Genomic DNA, 18,527 nt, shown 5'->3' with positions numbered 1-18,527 from the left:
CTTCATTCACATCATTAAGAACAGTTTGAATTCTGTCACTTTAAAGTACTAATCAGCAGTTGCCTGTCTTGCAGTCTCCTGATGGGGCAGTGTTAGAAGCTGTGGGCTATGCCTTGTCGCAGCTTCTCCAGGCCAAGGAAGCATCTGAGAAGATTGTACCGTAAGAAACCGATCACTTATGGGGTTGGAGGAAGAGGGTTGATCCTGTATTCCCCGATCTTGTCCGTTTTTTGGAGCTATAATACACTGACTTTTTTTACTAGTTGTCTAGGGTTCCAAAACGTTTGTGCCAGACAAACTTTACCTTTCACAAGAGTGTTGGGCGTCATCCTCCCCAAGAACACTTTAAAAATGGTGACAAAAACAAGAGTTTTATGTATTGCAGTCAGTTGTGTAAATCTGTTTGCGCAAAGTCACATTGCCCATTGCTTTACTGTGTATAGCATCTTCACTTCGGTTTTCCATCCAGTTCCTTTTATGCAAATGACTGAAGGTCTACATGGAAGAAGCAGGATAAGCAAATCCTATGTTAAGGAAATCTCACAATCTCCTGCTTCCGGCAATGGAGCTAGTCAACTCTTACATCCCCTCACAGCAGTGCTACTGCTCAGTTACAAAGAGATCACATGGTCAAGTAGCTTACAGATTGCACTTTATGTACATTCTGAGTGTTCAAACTGTATTGATAATATCACAACCTCTTTATCAGTATGGATGCCAAATGCCTCCACACAGGTAATGAAATTGCAGCTGTGGCCGGAATAGCCTCTGTATTACCAAGGAACCAAAAGCAGAAGTAAATCTTCCAAGTTCTGCATGGATTAGCACTCAAATAGCAACTTTAAATATACTTTCAAAATGTAGTCCTTTTATTTGAAACCTCAGCTTGCCAGTTTCTGGAAACAGACATTTCACCATAAAATGCAGCCGTTTCGTTTTGGATGAGTAAACTCTATTGTGCCAAAGAGAAGCTTGTCATTTCCACGAGCAAATATTTATTTTGTAACTAAATATGAGATTTTCATTTTTTGTAACCATGTTTTTGGTACCCAAACATCAGTATGTTATTTTCACCAGGTACTCACAAATGCTACTGTCAGACAGATTCTGCCTCAATAAGCATTTGCTGTCCCTGGCTACCAGGGATGTACATAAATGGCAGAGATCTTCAGTACCATAATGCAGGAATAACCAGAATAATGTCAAGAATGGAAACAGTAAGTTAAATATAACAGAGCAGATAACGATAGGCTGCAGCTGAGAGCTGGTCACATCCCACATGTAGCTGGAAGAGTTTTTCACTACTGTGAACTGGTTTAAAAAAAATCCTGTTTTAAACCATTTCATTTTCTTTTAAACTAAGCCTCACATAGCGCTTTTAATCGCTTTTAAACAAGCCTCATTCTTACCTGCTCTCCCGACTTGGTCCAGTACAGCTGTGTGCCGATTGTTTGGAGGGTGTGGCAAAGCAGAGTGCAATTACCCACACCTGATTTTCTAAGAGGAGGGGGTGGAGCGGCGGAGGAGTTTCACCGAGCACACCCTACTTAACTCTGATGTGCCAGCAGACGCGTGCAGCGGGCACGCCGCTGGCGTGCCTAAGGCAAGCCCCTCTGCGTGCGTCCGCGCTCAGGGGCCAGGACCCCTGGCTGTGGGTTACCCCATCATGATGTTAAATACACAGCGAATGAGCTAAAGAGACTGATGCCACCCATTATGGAGACATGTAAACACAATCTACACGGAGACCAGGAGGAACTCTCCTGCGGCAATTGCAGCAAGGACTTCACCGCAACAATAATGAATACTCAACAGAGAGAAGTACTGTCCTTCCTCCTGCTGAACTGTAGATCCCTAACTAAACATAAACCTGAAATCCACGACGTACTGGAGGAAAAAAAACCAGATGCCATGTTTTTGACTGAGACCTGGCTCAATGACCGCTCTACCCCAGATATCCTAGATGCCCTACCGGAAGGCTACGGGATAGCAAAACAGGACTGGGTTGGACAAAGGGGGGGGGATTGCTATACTCTATAAATCAACGATAAAATGCGACATTAAAGAAACAGATCTTGACAAATGTGAGGGGATCTTTTTCACGCTTTCAATAGCAGGTAACGATACCATTGCTGGTTTCCTGATTTACCGTCCTCCAGGGCCAGAAACACAAGTCATAACCAGCTTACGTAAAAAAAATCATACACACAGCCATACGTCACAGCAAACTCCTCGTTCTATGGGACCTTAATATACACTTTGATGAAACTACTAGACCAGAGGCACAAACTGTGTGTAAAGACCTTCAACCTTGTTCAAAAAGTTAACGCACATACACATCAAGCTGGACACATTTTAGATCCTATTTTCACTAACATAACGGACATGGAAGTGGGAGCATCTTGGCCAATCCCATGGTCCGTTCACCACATAATCACGTTTCCGATCCCACACACAAACCCACGAGTCAGCTTACCTAAAAATGTCAGTAACCCGTAGGAAGTGGGAGAAGTTTAATCCTGACTCGTTCACTCGGGCACTACAAAAAAATGATCCGGAGCTGGACAAGGATATTAACCTAGCCAACAGACAAGTGGGATCATGGATAACCGAAGCGCTGAATTAAATAGCGCCCTGGACGACCAAAAATACAAGAAGGGGGAGCATCTCAGCTCTATGGTTCAATGACAACTTAATGAAGGCCAAACAAAAGTGCAAACAGTTGGAACGCAGGTGGCGCAAGAACTACTGTGCAAACATTAAAGGAGAATATAAACAACAACAAAAAGCATACTACGCTCTGATAAAGTAATCTCATTGTGAGTTCTACACTAGGAAAATTGAAATGGCCAAAAACTCCTCAAAAGAGATGTTTGCCATATTAAAATACCTACAGTCAGCAGATAGATTAACAGAGCCCCCCTCCACATCGGAGGAATCGTACAATAGAATTGCTGACTTCTTTGCAGTGACAAAGATCTATGATACTTTCCCTAGAGAAGCACGCCAGGCCACTAGCTCCAAAGACACTACATCCACAGTAGTCAAAGATGCAACCCTAGAGGAATTCATAATGCCAGAGCCAGATGTAATAAGGAATTTAAATCCGGTTCACCTAGGGACCCAGCCCGTCCCGAAATCTTATTACAAGGGGCAAAATGTATTGTACCTTTCATATCAGAACTTATCTCCCGTTCCATCCAATCAGTAGAAGTTCCCTTAGAGTGGAAGCAAGCTATGGTCCTCCCATTAATGAAAAAAAACACAAATAGATTATTAGATACAAGATAATCTATGTCCCATCTTGCTCCTACCTTTCTTTGCTAAAATCGCAGAACAAATACTTAACACTCAGCTCACAAAACACAGCGATAGTAATGACCTACTACACTGCTCACAATCCGGTTTCCGTGCCACACATTCCACTGAAATCGCCTTGCTCCTGGCCATAGACACTCTAAGACAACGGGCGGATGAAGGACACACAGCTGCACTGATCCTATTGGACCTCAGTGCTGCATTTGATACAGTCTCCCATGGCCTCCTCCTACAGAGGTTAGAATTTTGTGGAATCAGGGGTATGGCTCTGAGCTGGATGAAATCCTTCCTTGCGGAAAGGGGTTTTCAGGTTACACAAGACACATTCACTTCCAAGAGATCTCCCCTATTACAAGGAGTTCCCCAGGGGTCAAATTTTCCCAATGTATGGAGGAAGTAACAGCATGGATGGCAGACCACTGCGTAAAACTTAATGGCAGTAAGACAGAAGTAATGGTAATGGGAAGAGCGCTTTCTATCTGGACATCAGCTTGGTGGCCGGAAACACTTGGCCAGCTCCCAACCCCTAAAACCGAAGTCAAGAACCTTGGAGTATGGCTTGACCCCAACTTGACATATAAAAATAAAATCCGAAAAAGAACAGGCAAATGTTTCGGAACGCTGAAAACCCTACGGAAAGTCATTGACCTACTACCGGTTCAAGCCAGAAAAACTATAATACATGCAGTGGTCACCTCTCAGATTGACTACGGCAATGTTCTATACCTAGGTGTAGCTAAAAAGAGGCTGATGAAGATGCTAACAGTCCAAAACGCTGCTGCCCGGCTAGTGCTGAATCCACCTAGAAGATCGTCCAACACAAAGGCCCTGGCCAAATTGCATTGGTTGTCGGTGGGCAAGAGGATCCTGTTCAAGGCAATGTGCTTCTGCCATCATATCCTAGCAAATAAAGGCCCAAGTTATCTACAAGACATGATTACACCTTACACCCCCAATAGAAGCATAAGATCTGAAGGAAAATCATTGGTAATAGTACCCAGATTTAGGAAGGCCAGGCTAGGAGGCTGCTCTTTCAAATACCTGGCAGCAAAACATTGGAATTCACTACCAATGGATTTGAGGAAAGAACCATGTGAAGCTGCCTTTAGGAAAAGGCTAAAAACTTGACTTTTTCCCACCTATAAACCAGAATAGACCTTGAAACAGGACAGCTAGGGCTCACCTACCTATCTCGTGTCATTTCTGAGATTCTGCTCAGCGCAGGGACACACCGTTGGTGTAACCAGGCGCTTTATAAATGATGATGATGATGAAATACAGTCTGCTGGTATTTCTGCCTGAATTTTGTTAAGAATCATCACAATATAGCAGGTTAGGCCATTGTTTGGCTAGTCAAGATAGTCAGTGTTGGAAAACCAGGCAGCATTGATGAGTACAGGCCCCAGCTAGGCCCGCAAGTACAAAGGGTTTGCCCTTCTGTGTACGAAGTACTAGAAGGAAGTTGGCACGGAAACTGCAAATACAAAGACAAAGTTTATTAACCTTCAAAGGTGGTCCTACAACCTACGCAACACTCTACAGTATTGCACAGAGTAGCACAAAGAACTTGTGCGCATGGTCCCCTTTTATACACAATTGGGGGGCTCATAAGTAGGCGGATACAACATGAAGCAAGATTTTATGGTCATATATGGACATTTTCAGTGCATAATCAATACATGGGTGGAGTTAACGTTTCCTGAGACCCGTGAAAACACATTCGAGCAAAGCCTAATTAGTGACAGATGTGGTCAGTCTTGAACATGCACCAAACGTACAAAGGAGTTATTTATAGACTGTTGCTAGGCAGATCTCGGGAGTGACTAATGAAGAGGTAAGACTCTTCTCGTGCAGAGCACGTGGTTTCGTGGCCATACAAGATGGCGGACGGCTAAGCAAAATGGAGTCTGAACATTAGTCAATATAAAGCAGAAAAAGTAATTTAGACATGAAGAGCACATGTCTTCAGTGAATGCTTAATAATATCGCTGTTTTATTTACAACAGACTACCCTTTCAGCATTTGCTGAAGACATTCGGCTTGCTAGGATAATCAAGATAATCATCATTTATATTGATTCTCATCATCTCAGTTATTTCTTTGTTTATGCTCTTTTGATAGGTGGCATCGGCAACAGCTTTCTTATTGGGGATACAGAATGAAACACATAGAGAACATATCATAGGACCACATTGAATACACATACAACATGTGAACAAAATTGCTACAATAATACATAGACCAGTCAGGACTTTCCATCCCCATGTAGTAATTAAGGTCCAAAACCATCCAGAAAAGGTCCAAGTGCCATTTTCTGAATGAATGTCAGCAGCGATTTTATGCAATTTATTAATAGCTTGATAAACTGGTGGTGTGTGATCAGGGATGAACACACAACAACTACTTCCTATAATTCTACATGCTCCACCCCTATCTGCTAACATAACATCTAATACCATACGATTCTGTAATGTAACAATTCTAGTGATCTGCAATTCTTCCGTAATGTTCCCGAGAGCAGCAGCAGTTTGATTCGTCACAGCCCCTACAACCCTAGTTAATCGTCGAACCTTCCTACTATTCAGGGCAGCTCCAACAAAGAAAAACAGTCCTAGATTAAAATCAATATACTGTTGCAAACTGGTATCTGTCTGATCAACATCATCAACAGATAGAGTGCGTTTATACCTATTTACGGTTACGTTGTTTAATAACTTCAAATCCTTATGATAAGACGCAGGTGCTAAGAATACAGGGGGTAATAAAAAGGCCACATAGCATACCCCAGACCATCCGGCAGCCAAACGATAGTAACCTTTATTACCACACACAAAATAGGTATTGTGGGAGGCCAGAAATGTACTGTTATTTAATCCGTCTATATTTAGTACAACAATGCAATCACTGACACCAACAGGAATATGACCAACGCTTTGGATACACATGTCCGCTTGGGCTTGTGCCACTGAAATTACAAATTTCTCGTTTCCATGAGTGTCTCTAGTATTCGTAAAGACGTAGGGAATTGATTCATTGTCTGGTCGATATTCTTCCCATTCCCATATTGTTCCATTGGCTTGTGGATAGCCTTCTTTATCCTGATGACACTCTTTGTTAAGTCTGAAGAGTAATCGTCCCACTGTAGGTTTTCGTGTGGCAAAAAGCAAAGTGTACCATGCTCTACAAGAGCCGTTATGGGAGAAAGGGAGAGGTATAAATGGTGTTCCCCCTTTCTTCTGATGGGCTGGCATCATACCACATATCCAACAGTTGGTAGCATTTGTAGCAACGTGGGTATGATGCAGCATCTGGATGAAAGTATTATTCAGATAGGACTGGCGATGCTTCAATTCTTGGTATGGAAGGGTGTAGAAGTAGTGCTCCTCAGGCACTGGAGTAGACACAACAAGCAACTCACGGGCAGGAATTACATCCTCAACAAACCACGTGGTTGTAGCAGCAATTGCCATAGCAACAATGAAACCTATCGCACAAAATTTTTTCTTCTTCTCCATTTTCAAACAAATATCAATATCTTCCTGAAACTCAAAAGGTTGTCAGAACTCTTCCCCCTAGGCAGCGGTTGATTTCTTCACCATCGGGCCAAGACGGGTGTCACTACACTAATGCAGGGCTGATCCCCCCCCCCCTTGCCTCATTGGCTCTCCGTTTCACTAACCCAGGGGCTGCTCTGACAGCGTATTTTGATACTCAGAAATTCACTTCCTCGATCTGAGGTGATATCTTCTTACTCCAGGGGTCGCTTGGTCCGGGAAGAGCTCCTCAGTGTCGTCCGGGTCCACAGCATGGCCTTTCTTCGCAGTCAGGATTTCTCGATGGTCTGTCAATACAGCAGGCTCCACCAATCCGGGTGGCACTCTACGAGAATGTATAGAGTGGATCCAATTTTTGCGGTTGGAGACCCGGACAGCCGTTCTCGTTGCAAGCAAGACCTGCTCAGGACCGCACCACCTCGGCTCTAGACTGCTCGTCTTTTCAAACGACTTCACCAAAACAAAATCTCCGGGCCGGAGATCATGGCCTTCACCTGTGGACCGGTCGGGGAGCGCCTCTCGAACCTGTTGATGAATAGAGACCAACTTATCGGTTAACTGTGCCAGATAATCACTCATCATTACACATGGTACATCATACACTGACTTTGGTTTCGGTGGGCCCCAAATGTTCATCGGACGTCTAAACACGATCTCATATGGCGTGAGACCGGTTCGAGAATGCGGTACTGATCTGATTGACAATAATGCCAGAGGTAAAGCATCCGGCCAAGTCAGAGAAGTGGAAGCTTGTATTTTCGCTATCTTAAGCTTCAGAGTGCCGTTATACTTCTCAACCAATCCCGCAGACTGAGGGTGAAACACTGCGTGGAATTTTTGTGGAATTCCCAATCCTTTCAGGACATACTTGATAACGTCCGCTATAAAATGAGGTCCGTTATCGCTCCACAACAATCTACAAACACCATATCGAGGGAAGAACTCCTTCAATAACACCTTGGCTGTAGTAATTGCAGTATTGTCTTTCGTAGGGTATGCCTCAATCCATTTGCTGAAGGCGCAAACCACTACTAGAACATACTTCAGATTATTACAGCGTTCAAGCTGAATATAATCCATTTGCAAAACTTCAAAAGGTGCAGTGGGTGTTACAAATCCTCCTGCTGGAGTTCGTGTCCCTTTTCCTGGATTGTACTTCAGGCAAATCATACAAGTCTGCACCACTCTCTTTGCCGTGCTAGCAATCTCTGGATGCTCCCAAACTTGTGTGAGCAATTTTACAATTGCGGAAGCTCCAACATGAGCTAGTCCATGTGCCATCTGAACCATAGGTTGTACAAAAGCTATGGGTAACTTCCATTTATCCATCTGCTTATTTCTCCAACAACCTTCATCGTCCAATTCTCCGTCAGTAGACCATTGCTCCCGTTCTTTATCGGAAGCTGTCCTCTGTATCTCTAACACTTCTCTCCTAGCATCGTGCCATCTTTCTGCCTGCGACTTCACAACATACATTGCAGTGGAGTCAGGCTGCATCGCAGTGTCTCGTGCTACTCGATCTGCCAAAGCATTCCCTTCTCCCACCTTATCTACCACCTTTTTATGTGCATTGCATTTAACTATGGCAATCTTCTTTGGATATGTCAATGCAGTCAAGAGGTTGTGAACTAACTCTCCGTTCATTATCTGTGCTCCATGTGACGTTAGAAACCCTCTCTCCTTCCAGAGTAAGCCAAAGTTGTGTGCTACCCCGAAGGCATAGCGGCTATCTGTATAGACATTCACACGCAATCCTGCACTAAGCTCACATGCTCGTGTTAATGCTATCAGTTCCGCTGCTTGAGCTGATTTCTGCGGTATGCGTGCTGTCTCCACTACTGTTCGTAGCGTGGTGATTGCATACGCCGCTGAAGTCGTACCATCTGGTAGCTTCAGGCTCGACCCGTCCACCCACAATTCTCCATCTACATCTGTAAAGGGCGTATCCTGGAGATCAATACGACCCTTTGTCTGTTCCTCAGTTACAAAGATGCAATCATGTGTTTCTTGTGCCTCAGGCTGAGTCTCCGGAAATGGCAACAATGTGGCTGGGTTTAGTGTTGCGCATCTCTTCAATGTGATGTGAGGAGCCAACAACGTAAGCTCATATCCTGTTAGACGAGCACTAGTTAAGTGCTGCGTCTTTGTCTGATTCAACAGGGCGTCAACAGCATGGGGGACCAACACCAATAGCTTATGGGATAACACAATTCCTTCGCTTTGGCGTATTGACACAGCTGTCGCCGCAACCGAGCGAAAACAACCAGGCAACAGGATCAAGTACTGCCGAGAAATATGCACGAGGGCGCTGCTTGTCGCCGTGCATCTGTACTAAAACCAATAACGCACATCCATCTCTTTCATGCACATACAATGTAAAGGGCTTCGTATAATCAGGGGTGCCTAACACTGGTGCTGAACAAAGGGCTTGTCGTAATTGTTGAAAAGCATTTCCACACTCGTCTGACCAGGGAAGGGGAGTTGGAGTGTCTTTCGTCAAAAGTGCCAACAGCGGTTTAACTATGTGTGAAAAACCCAGTATCCATTGCCTACAAAAAGAAGTGAGTCCCAAAAATGCACGCACGTCCTTCTGTGTGAAAGGTACTGGCGTGTCCAAAATTGCTTGAATGCGATCTAATGTGAGTGCACGCCCCTCCTTAGACAAAAGGTGACCTAGGTAGGTTACTGTTGGTCTACAGAATTGTAATTTTTCCTTCGATACTTTGTGATTGTGCGATGCCAGAAAGGAAAGCAAAGATAACGTGCACTTCTCACATTGCTCAGGAGTATCGGCCGACAACAAGATGTCATCGACATATTGTATGAGGGCCACCCCTTCAGGTAAAACAAAGGAATCCAACTGTCGTTTCAATGCTTGACTGTAAATGCTAGGACTTTCTGTGTAGCCTTGAGGAACTCTACAAAATTGATATGAACGATTATTCAAAGTGAAGCCGAAAAGGTATCGGCTATCAGGATGAATAGGAATCGAAAAAAAAGCATTTTTCAAATCAATAACAGAGAACGTGGTCGCCGTTGGCGGGACCAAAGTAAGCAATGTCGTGATGTCAGAAACCACTGGGTATTGAGGTATCACTATCTTATTCACCTCCCTCAAATCGATAATAAAACGATAAATCCTAGTATCAGTGTCTTTTTTCAAAATCGGAAGGATAGGACTATTGCAGACATTGTATGGAACTTCCTCCACTACCCCCCACCTTAATGAGATCCTGCAATATCTGCGTGAGTGCCTCCTCCCCCTCCTGCGAAATACGATATTGAGGTAGGCGTGGTAACACAGCTCCCTCCTTTACCCTAATGTGTACCGGGGGGATAACCATCTGTCCCACATCAGTATCCGAGGTGGCCCACAGAGTGTGGGGTAGAGAAGCCAATGCGGTATCCTCTGCAACCACACACATCCTTCCTGTCCTTGGATAGTTATCGTTTAGAATCACACGCACTCCTTCAGGGGAGCAACGGATTGTGGCTCTGAAATGTTAGAGCATATCCAGACCCACAATGTTATCCGGCGTGTTCGGGGAAAGCAAAAACAGACCGGGTGTAGAAAACGTATTAACATGAAACGCAAGGGGTTGTGATAATGGGCTAAGTGAAGATGTGCCATCGAACCCTATCGATGTAACCGTTAAGCCAGACAGGGGAGCCCTCGGAACCAATTGTTTGGACAAAGCGCTACGAGTAGCTCCTGTATCAACCAGAAACCGATCAGTAGAACCCAAAACATGTGCTGTAACATAAGGACCCCACTGATCTACTGGCACTTCCACTGATTCCTCCCCCCATCCTACGCAATCCTATGCATGTTGTGAATCGTGATACCCAGGGCGTTCATAAACGGACATTTGATACTGGTTTTGTCGATCAAACACATTAGGCCCATCACGTGGCCGCATATTAGAATCAAATCAAGCACGATCAGTTAAATGTCCTCTAGAGCCCGAAAAACCTCCTCTACCTCATCGTCCCCTGGCCACGCCCCTGGCGCTGTGCATGTAATACCGGACAATCCCTGGCCCAATGACCCAACTGTTTGCAATCCGCACATTGATCCTTAGTTACATCTGGGCGACCAAAAGGGGGACCATAAAATCCTCTTCCATCTCTCTCAGCACCCCGGCGAGGCGGACTATACACATGCTCTAACATCACCTTTGTTTTTAAATCTTTCGACTTTTTCTCTTCGTTACCCTTCGCTTCTTGTTCCTGACGCTTGTAATACTGAGCCATCGTCAGGAGGGATGCCGGAGACGATGTTGTCCAAGAGCTTTCACTCGCTTTTAATCGAGCTGCTACTCCTGGCAATAAATTCGACACATATTTATCAACAAAAAGATGTCGATCCGTATCATCCGTAAGTGACTGACCGCTAAAATCATGAAATGATTCCTCAAATCGCGTAAAGAAATCAGAAACGGATTCATCAACCTTCTGTTTACATGAGGCTAACATATTCCAATCAATCTTCTTTGGGGGGATAATCGTTTTCAACTTAGTCAAAATAGCAGCTGGGAGATCTAAAATAAGCTAAGGCGGGTTTTCTTTCTCTATCCTCATCTTCTATGTCAGACCATTTCGCCTTAAAAACAGCTTGATCATCTACTTTCCGTACGGATCTCCACATATCCGGTGGTAAAATAAGCCCAAAGAACAAATCTATGTCTGCTAAAGTCATAGTACAAGAATTTAAAGCCCCCTCAACTTCCTCATAAAATGCGGCAGGATTCTTTCGGGGATCGGGTAGTGCTTTCTTCAATGCCATAACATCAGCCCTATGCCAAGGAGTATAAACCCAATTGTACACAAAATATCCTCTAGCATCGGGGGAAGACATATCCGAACTAGTTCCCGCTCCCTTAGGAGGAACTTACAGAGGCGCTGCCTCTCGCATCGGCTTAGCATGCACTAATTCAATCTTATCTGAATGAATGATAAATGACTGCTTTCCGCCTGCATTTGGATTCGATTGCTCCTCCTCTTTCTTTTGGCGCGCTTTCTCTTTGAGTTCAAACATCGCGTCCCGTAACGCAAACAGCCGTCGAACCGCATCGGGTACCTTAGAGGGAGAAAGGACACCGTTACGTAATGCTTTAGAATTTAATACTATATCAACATCGGAGTATTTCCGAAAAGCAGTAACCACTTCATCAGAAAAAGTTTCAGCAAAGTATAACTGTTCCCTATCCTGCCATCCTTCCAAAGACGACAATAATTCAGCGAGAGATAGTTTATTTTTAAGCGCACGAAAAGAAACTTTCCGAAGCTCACCCATGCGATCAGTTGATAACATGGACCGCGTGTCTACCTTCTCCTTGAGCAATCCAGGATTCTTGACTCCCGGAGCGGACGGGCCAACATAAGGTGGCGGAGAACGATCTAATAGAGAAAAATCATCTTCAAGATTAGTAAGGACAGGATAAAGAGGCTGCCGAACAGCATATTGACCCGATATTTGCAACCTGTGCTCTTTCTCCTGTTTTTCCGCCCGTTCGTTTTCCTCGCGCTGTTTCGCTTCCTGTGCTTTCACATGGTCCTTTTTCCGTTGTTCTTTGTCACACAGCGCTTTTTCACGTTTCTCGCGCTCACGCACTTCTTTCACCCACAATCGTATACATTCAAACATGTCTTGTCTCGCACGCCGCTTACATATACACTGCTCCACATACTCAATCTTACGCATATCAAACGATCCATACAAAGGCCATCGCAACTCAGGATCCTTATTGGTATATTTCCTCCACAATGTGCTGTACATTATAGGGGAAAGACCGTGCTTCACGTACATAACCCTATTAGGAGTCCCCTCTGGGGGGGCTGGTTCAGATTCCTCAAGACTTAACCGGTTTCCAAAATAGCAGCACCACTTACGGAGTGCGCTCAAAGCAGGCATGTTCAAGAATAGTGCAAAATATGCAATATTATCCAAAAGTGGCACTTAAACGTTGCGCCGTTCAAATTCAAACAACCCCGGAGAAATATCTCCACATTACCTGCCTATATGTGTTGCAACGCATATATTTTCACATTACTTATTTCAAAATATGACCGGTCATCACAAATCAAATCAAATAGCCACAACAAGCGTATCCTAAAACTGCCTTGCCAACCCAGGCTTCAAAAGCTCGCAGCAAGTACCGTACAACGGTTCTTACCAATCAAGAGCGTCCAGATTCCAACTGCCAAGTTCCAAATCCGCCCAAACGGCTATTGCACGGCAAAACCGACAGAAGGGGTCTTAGTCGAGGACCGGCGCCACCCAGATGGTCAGCTCGGAAGGGAAGGAAGAAAGCCTCGGGATGCCAGGACTAAAGACGCCGCTGGCAGTGATCACGTCCCCGGCAAGGTTCCACTCCTTCGTCACGACCAATCCTTCGAGTATCCGAGTTGCCGATGAGCCCCACGCAAGTACAAAGGGTTCGCCCTTCTGTGTACGAAGTACTAGAAGGAAGTTGGCACGGAAACTGCAAATACAAAGACAAAGTTTATTAACCTTCAAAGGTGGTCCTACAACCTACGCAACACTCTACAGTATTGCACAGAGTAGCACAAAGAACTTGTGTGCATGGTACCCTTTTATACACAATTGGGGGGCTCATAAGTAGGCGGATACAACATGAAGCAAGATTTTATGGTCATATATGGACATGTTCAGTGCATAATCAATACATGGGTGGAGTTAACGTTTCCTGAGACCCGTGAAAACACATTCGAGCAAAGCCTAATTAGTGACAGATGTGGTCAGTCTTGAACATGCACCAAACGTACAAAGGAGTTATTTATAGACTGTTGCTAGGCAGATCTCGGGAGTGACTAATGAAGAGGAAAGACTCTTCTCGTGCAGAGCACGTGGTTTCGGGGCCATACAAGATGGCGGACGGCTAAGCAAAATGGAGTCTGAACATTAGTCAATATAAAGCAGAAAATGTAATTCAGACATGAAGAGCACATGTCTTCAGTGAATGCTTAATCATATCGCTGTTTTATTTACAACAGCATGACTACATTTGTCCTTCACTGGGAACCAAACACCCAATTGTAGCGCCTGACTCTCAGAGGGTAGCGTTGCAGAGCAGTCTGAGGCTTACTCAAGGGAGGTGGTGTGGGCTAGTAATCGCCATTTGCAGGTGCACAAAATAACACTCCATAATTTATTGTCCAGTCTGTACTTTGCTTTATAAAAGTAAGAGTACAATTATTAAACACACACACTACTCAATACTATGCACCAATTTACAAATATACATAAGCTGTTGGAATTACTTTGTGACATTGCATAACATCTCCACCCCTCCCGCAAAGGGGGGGGGGTGGGTCTAGTACCACCACTCCCATGTATGCACATCAACTTGCCCCCAATGCAGTTAGTTGAACATAACCTGGAGCGAGGGCCCTGCGCACTGGAACCATCACAGTGGCGACCCACCCCATTACCTCAACAAGCATTAAAAAGGGGTAAACCTGCCTTGGTGACACATGACCCTGACTGAGCATCTCCTACTGACCATAAAGTATGCACCTCTATAGCTTAAGGGCTAGCACTCTGGGGACTTCACCTAAGCGCAGCAGCAAGAATCCATGTTTACGCACACTTTAGAATGACAGTACTCATCACCTTGGTTGATCATTTGAATGCATTGCAATTACAGCCCCTAAGGGCATCACGGATGAAATCACAGGATTGCGCATATACAGCCAGACACCCTAGCAGGACTGTTTGACAACATAGCCCCCCTTGGCTTATGACATCTCCTTACACATGTGACTTACAGTCCCTTCAAAAGAAGTACTCCTGGCAACTACACTCCTCCTGCAGTGCGCCTCTTCACTTTAAAAGGAATCGCAGGTAAAAGCATGGGATTACGTAAATACAGCCAGACCCCCTAGCAGGAAGGTCCAGCAACATAACTCCATTTAGCTTAACATCACCTTACACAGGTACTTCACTTTACACATGTGACTTCCAGTCCACCTAAAAAGAAATAACCAATAGTAAATGCATTTCGGTGCAATTACACCACTTCACCTCCAGGGGATGCCCTTCTCCAGACATCCCCAACTCAGCCCTTCACTCCATGATGCACTTCATAGTACACCCTCAGCTGTAGAACATAAGTTCCAGCCTATAAGGTGTTAAAGGCTGGCTGAGCCCTTGAGGGGTTATTCTTTCAGATGCCCCGTGAAACTTATGGGTGGACTGTTATTCTTTATGCTGGGGGAGACTGCGGTGCTCCAGCAGCCCCCCTGCACCCCTTTTCACACATGAGGGTGACCCCCTCTTCTGGGGGCCACCAGGCACCAGAATGGCAGATTTCTTTGTGCTGGGGGGGGGGGGGGGGGAGAGAGACTGTGTTCCTCCAGCAGCTCCCCCAGCACCTTTTCACAAGTGAGGGTGACCCCCCTCCTCTGGGGGCCACAAAGCACCAAAACGGCAGATTTCCAAATGCCTGGCGAGGCATTATGGGGCGCTTCATGCTCCTCTTTACCAGCCCCAGCCACTGGGAAAACTCTCCTCCGCCCTCAGGGTCTCTGATTCAGCAGGGTGCTGTCTTCACTAGCTCCCTGCGCCAGCCTTTCGCCTGGCTCTCCTCCGTGGCTCCTGCGCACCGGTCCTGGGCTCTTCTTCCGGTGCTGTTAGGGTCCTGGGGGCAGTCAGGGGGTCTCTCCTTCCAACTGCCCATTGCGCCAGGCTCCAGCACCATCAGCCTCAGCAGACCGCACCCCAGAGAGAGCTTCTCTTCCTGTGCAGGCACTTTTTAAAAGTTGAGTAGGGAGCTGGCAGGAAGTCTCTGTTGGTCCTATCAAACAGCGACACATCACGTCCCTGCCCCTCCTTCTTGTCCAGCCTCTGGGCTTGTTCAAAATGGCGTCGTCCAGGGTTTCTGGCCACATGCTTCTGAAGCCTCTTCCCCCACGCTGCCTTCCCTCCTTGGTGCCTGGCACCCAGCGACAGCGGTTGATGGATTGGCCTGTAGCCCCACCCATCTTCTCTTCGTGGAGAGGAGTCCCTAGCTTGTGGAAGAAAGGTTATCAATCCATCCAGCTGAGGTCAGCCCTCAGTCTGGGTCTGGTCATGGCTGGCTCAGGGAAATAGGACAGTTCTATATGACCCAAAAGCAGTACAAATATGACTTTGGACTCTGCAGAATACTTATTTTCACTTTCGCTACATTGGACTTAAGTGCGTGTCTGGAATCTGTAGGCATAACGGAAGTTAATCTAGCCATGGCCCCCACATCCCCATAGGGGAATAATGAAGTGAAAACACAATAAAACACACTGACTTTCCCTGGCATGTTTCTTTTCAGTCTATAAAGCCTATTCCATGTCACCACCCAATACTGCATAAGTCCTGCCACACCATTCACTTTGTAGCTGCTCCTGGACTGCACACGCTAGGAATCTCCCCTGCGCAGCCCGTACACGTGTGCACATGCATGTACACATGTGTCTGCATGTAACCAGCTCGGTGTCCCTTACTCCAGCTGCTGCACAGTGGCCTGGTCAAGCCAGGGGAACACCAGTAAAATCCCCATGCAGTCTCTTACATCCTGAGTTCATTGTGGGTGAGTCCCAACTTATGAGGCTCCCCCACAGTAAAAGCTCAACAATTAGGTGCTCAAAAAGCAAAAAATCTGGGCGGCCCATAGTGTCAGAACCACCTACTAACAGTCCGACAATAGCCATAAATGCCATAGTTTGGCAAGGATGGCTCACTGAAAGAACAGGGATAGTGAGACTGTCACCACACTGATGGGTCATCATTATGTCAGAGTTAACTAGCATGTTGTTGAAATGTCTGTAAATATGCCAGCAATGGGCTCATTGACTATTATGTTGGGTTTAGTTAGAACGCTTTCATAACGCAAGGGAGTAATTAGTCCTGCCCACGATGTCACAAAGGGCCCATTGTTATGTTGGGGGTTAGCCAACGTGTTCCCATTGGTTTCTTTATGTTTTTCAACATTTCCACCTGTTTTATCTATTTATTATGTGGTCAGTAAGAAAATAAAAAAACACAAAGTTGTACCTGGTATATTTTCCCAATTATATTACCAATATATAAACACTCACAGTTGTTACATGTCAGTTTTTAGCACTGTAACCAACCAGACATTGATAATACAACAGTCCATATACATCTGAACATTAACATTGCACACAAATTCACATTTGCAACTATTTGATGAATTATATGCCCTTTTAAGCTCCAATGCTGCAAATCAGTACAGATTCAATAAATTACCACATTCTGTATTTTGCTGTTTTTAAAAACAATCTCAGAAAGGAAAATTCAGAGTTTTATATCTGCATTTCTTTGTAAAAAATAAGTCAAAACTACCTTTGTATAATAGTGCATAAATGTCACTATCACAAAAAAGGGTTAACATGACTGGTACATATTTCTTGCATGATCTGAGACTTTGTTTACACCCCCATCTACCTTCATGGTGTTACTGTTAGATATTGTTGAATAATTTGATTGAATTTATAAGTTTAAAGTCATCTTGATCTTGGACACTCACTATGTTGTATACAATGAATTGAGTGAGGGAGTCTGGATACTAGAGGTGACGATATTTTTGATAATTTGATAAGATAGTTGATAAAAAGCCTTCGCGGATCGGTTGCGAAAGTATCCTGCAGAATAGATGAAGTGATGTGCACCTAACCGAATCAAAACTGTCAATAAGACAGGTAGCATGTTCAGTTAAATAGGCCTTATTGAAACAGGGTACCAGTGAAGGTTTATCTAAAGATTCAGAATTCATTACAGAAGACACAAAGATAATTAGACAGTCAATATAAGGGAATTAGCATATAGCTCAGTCAATTGTAGCATAAACTCTGACAAATTATTATAAATCATAAGCATGAGAAAGACTGCCATAGGTCTATTCTCTAAGAATGAAGAGATTTACTCACATAGCAAGTCAAGCCCACCAAGACAAGCTCCCTAAGTCTGGACAAGTAGCTAAGACTGGCTCCTCTCCAGTAAGTCCTACTTATAAGAAAATACACAATGAAAACTCCACTGTCATCATGAGGTGAGTAAAATGTTACATAGGCTCAGCCAATCAAAATACATGTACAGAATATAATGCAGCCTCACCTGATACCATTACCTAAATGAATAAAAATTAGTCCCGTTTTGACCCAATGTAATGTCCTCGCACGTGACAGTAGGAATCTGGTTACACACAAAACAATTACTGATTTATGCTACGCTGAATTACAGGCACAAAAAGTCTGTTATTTTATTATGTTGGGGAGCTTCCATTGGAGCTCACCTAAAGCAACACATCACCTCAAAGCTTTGCATTTTATTTGTGCACAGTGAGTTGCATGTGGAGAGAGAAATGAAAACACAGTCCCATTTTAAAACCAAGACGGAGTTGGGCCTAGTTTATGCTTTGTTTAGCCAACTTTAAGAAACCATGATTATGTAAAGTGCAGTATAATTGTTTTTTATTGCAAAACATTTATGACTTTAGGCAGACATTATTTATGAATCATAACAGTGCTTAATGTGATGTTTAACGGTGCTCGGCATTGACACTTAATTCTCAACCCCGGCACTTATGACAGTTAACCACATGGTGGCGCTGTTTCTCTAATTTAGATGCGAGCACA

At 44.6% G+C, this 18,527-nt stretch overlaps 1 protein-coding gene across 1 annotated transcript in view; it reads left to right on the top strand.

The window, feature by feature from the left end:
- The window catches only part of TMCO6 (transmembrane and coiled-coil domains 6), a 167,839-nt gene that overhangs the window by 50,794 nt on the left and 98,518 nt on the right, over positions 1-18,527 (top strand). Inside the window, exon 7 of the mRNA XM_085617809.1 lies at positions 75-160. Coding sequence (XP_085473935.1) covers positions 75-160 — 86 coding nt within the window. The remainder of the gene's footprint in view (positions 1-74; positions 161-18,527) is intronic.

Source organism: Triturus cristatus, chromosome 7 (assembly GCF_964204655.1).
Source record: "Triturus cristatus chromosome 7, aTriCri1.1, whole genome shotgun sequence".
Classification (NCBI taxonomy): domain Eukaryota; kingdom Metazoa; phylum Chordata; class Amphibia; order Caudata; family Salamandridae; genus Triturus; species Triturus cristatus.
The sequence above is the reverse complement of the archived record's forward strand: the minus strand, read 5'-3'. Positions and strand labels throughout refer to the sequence as shown.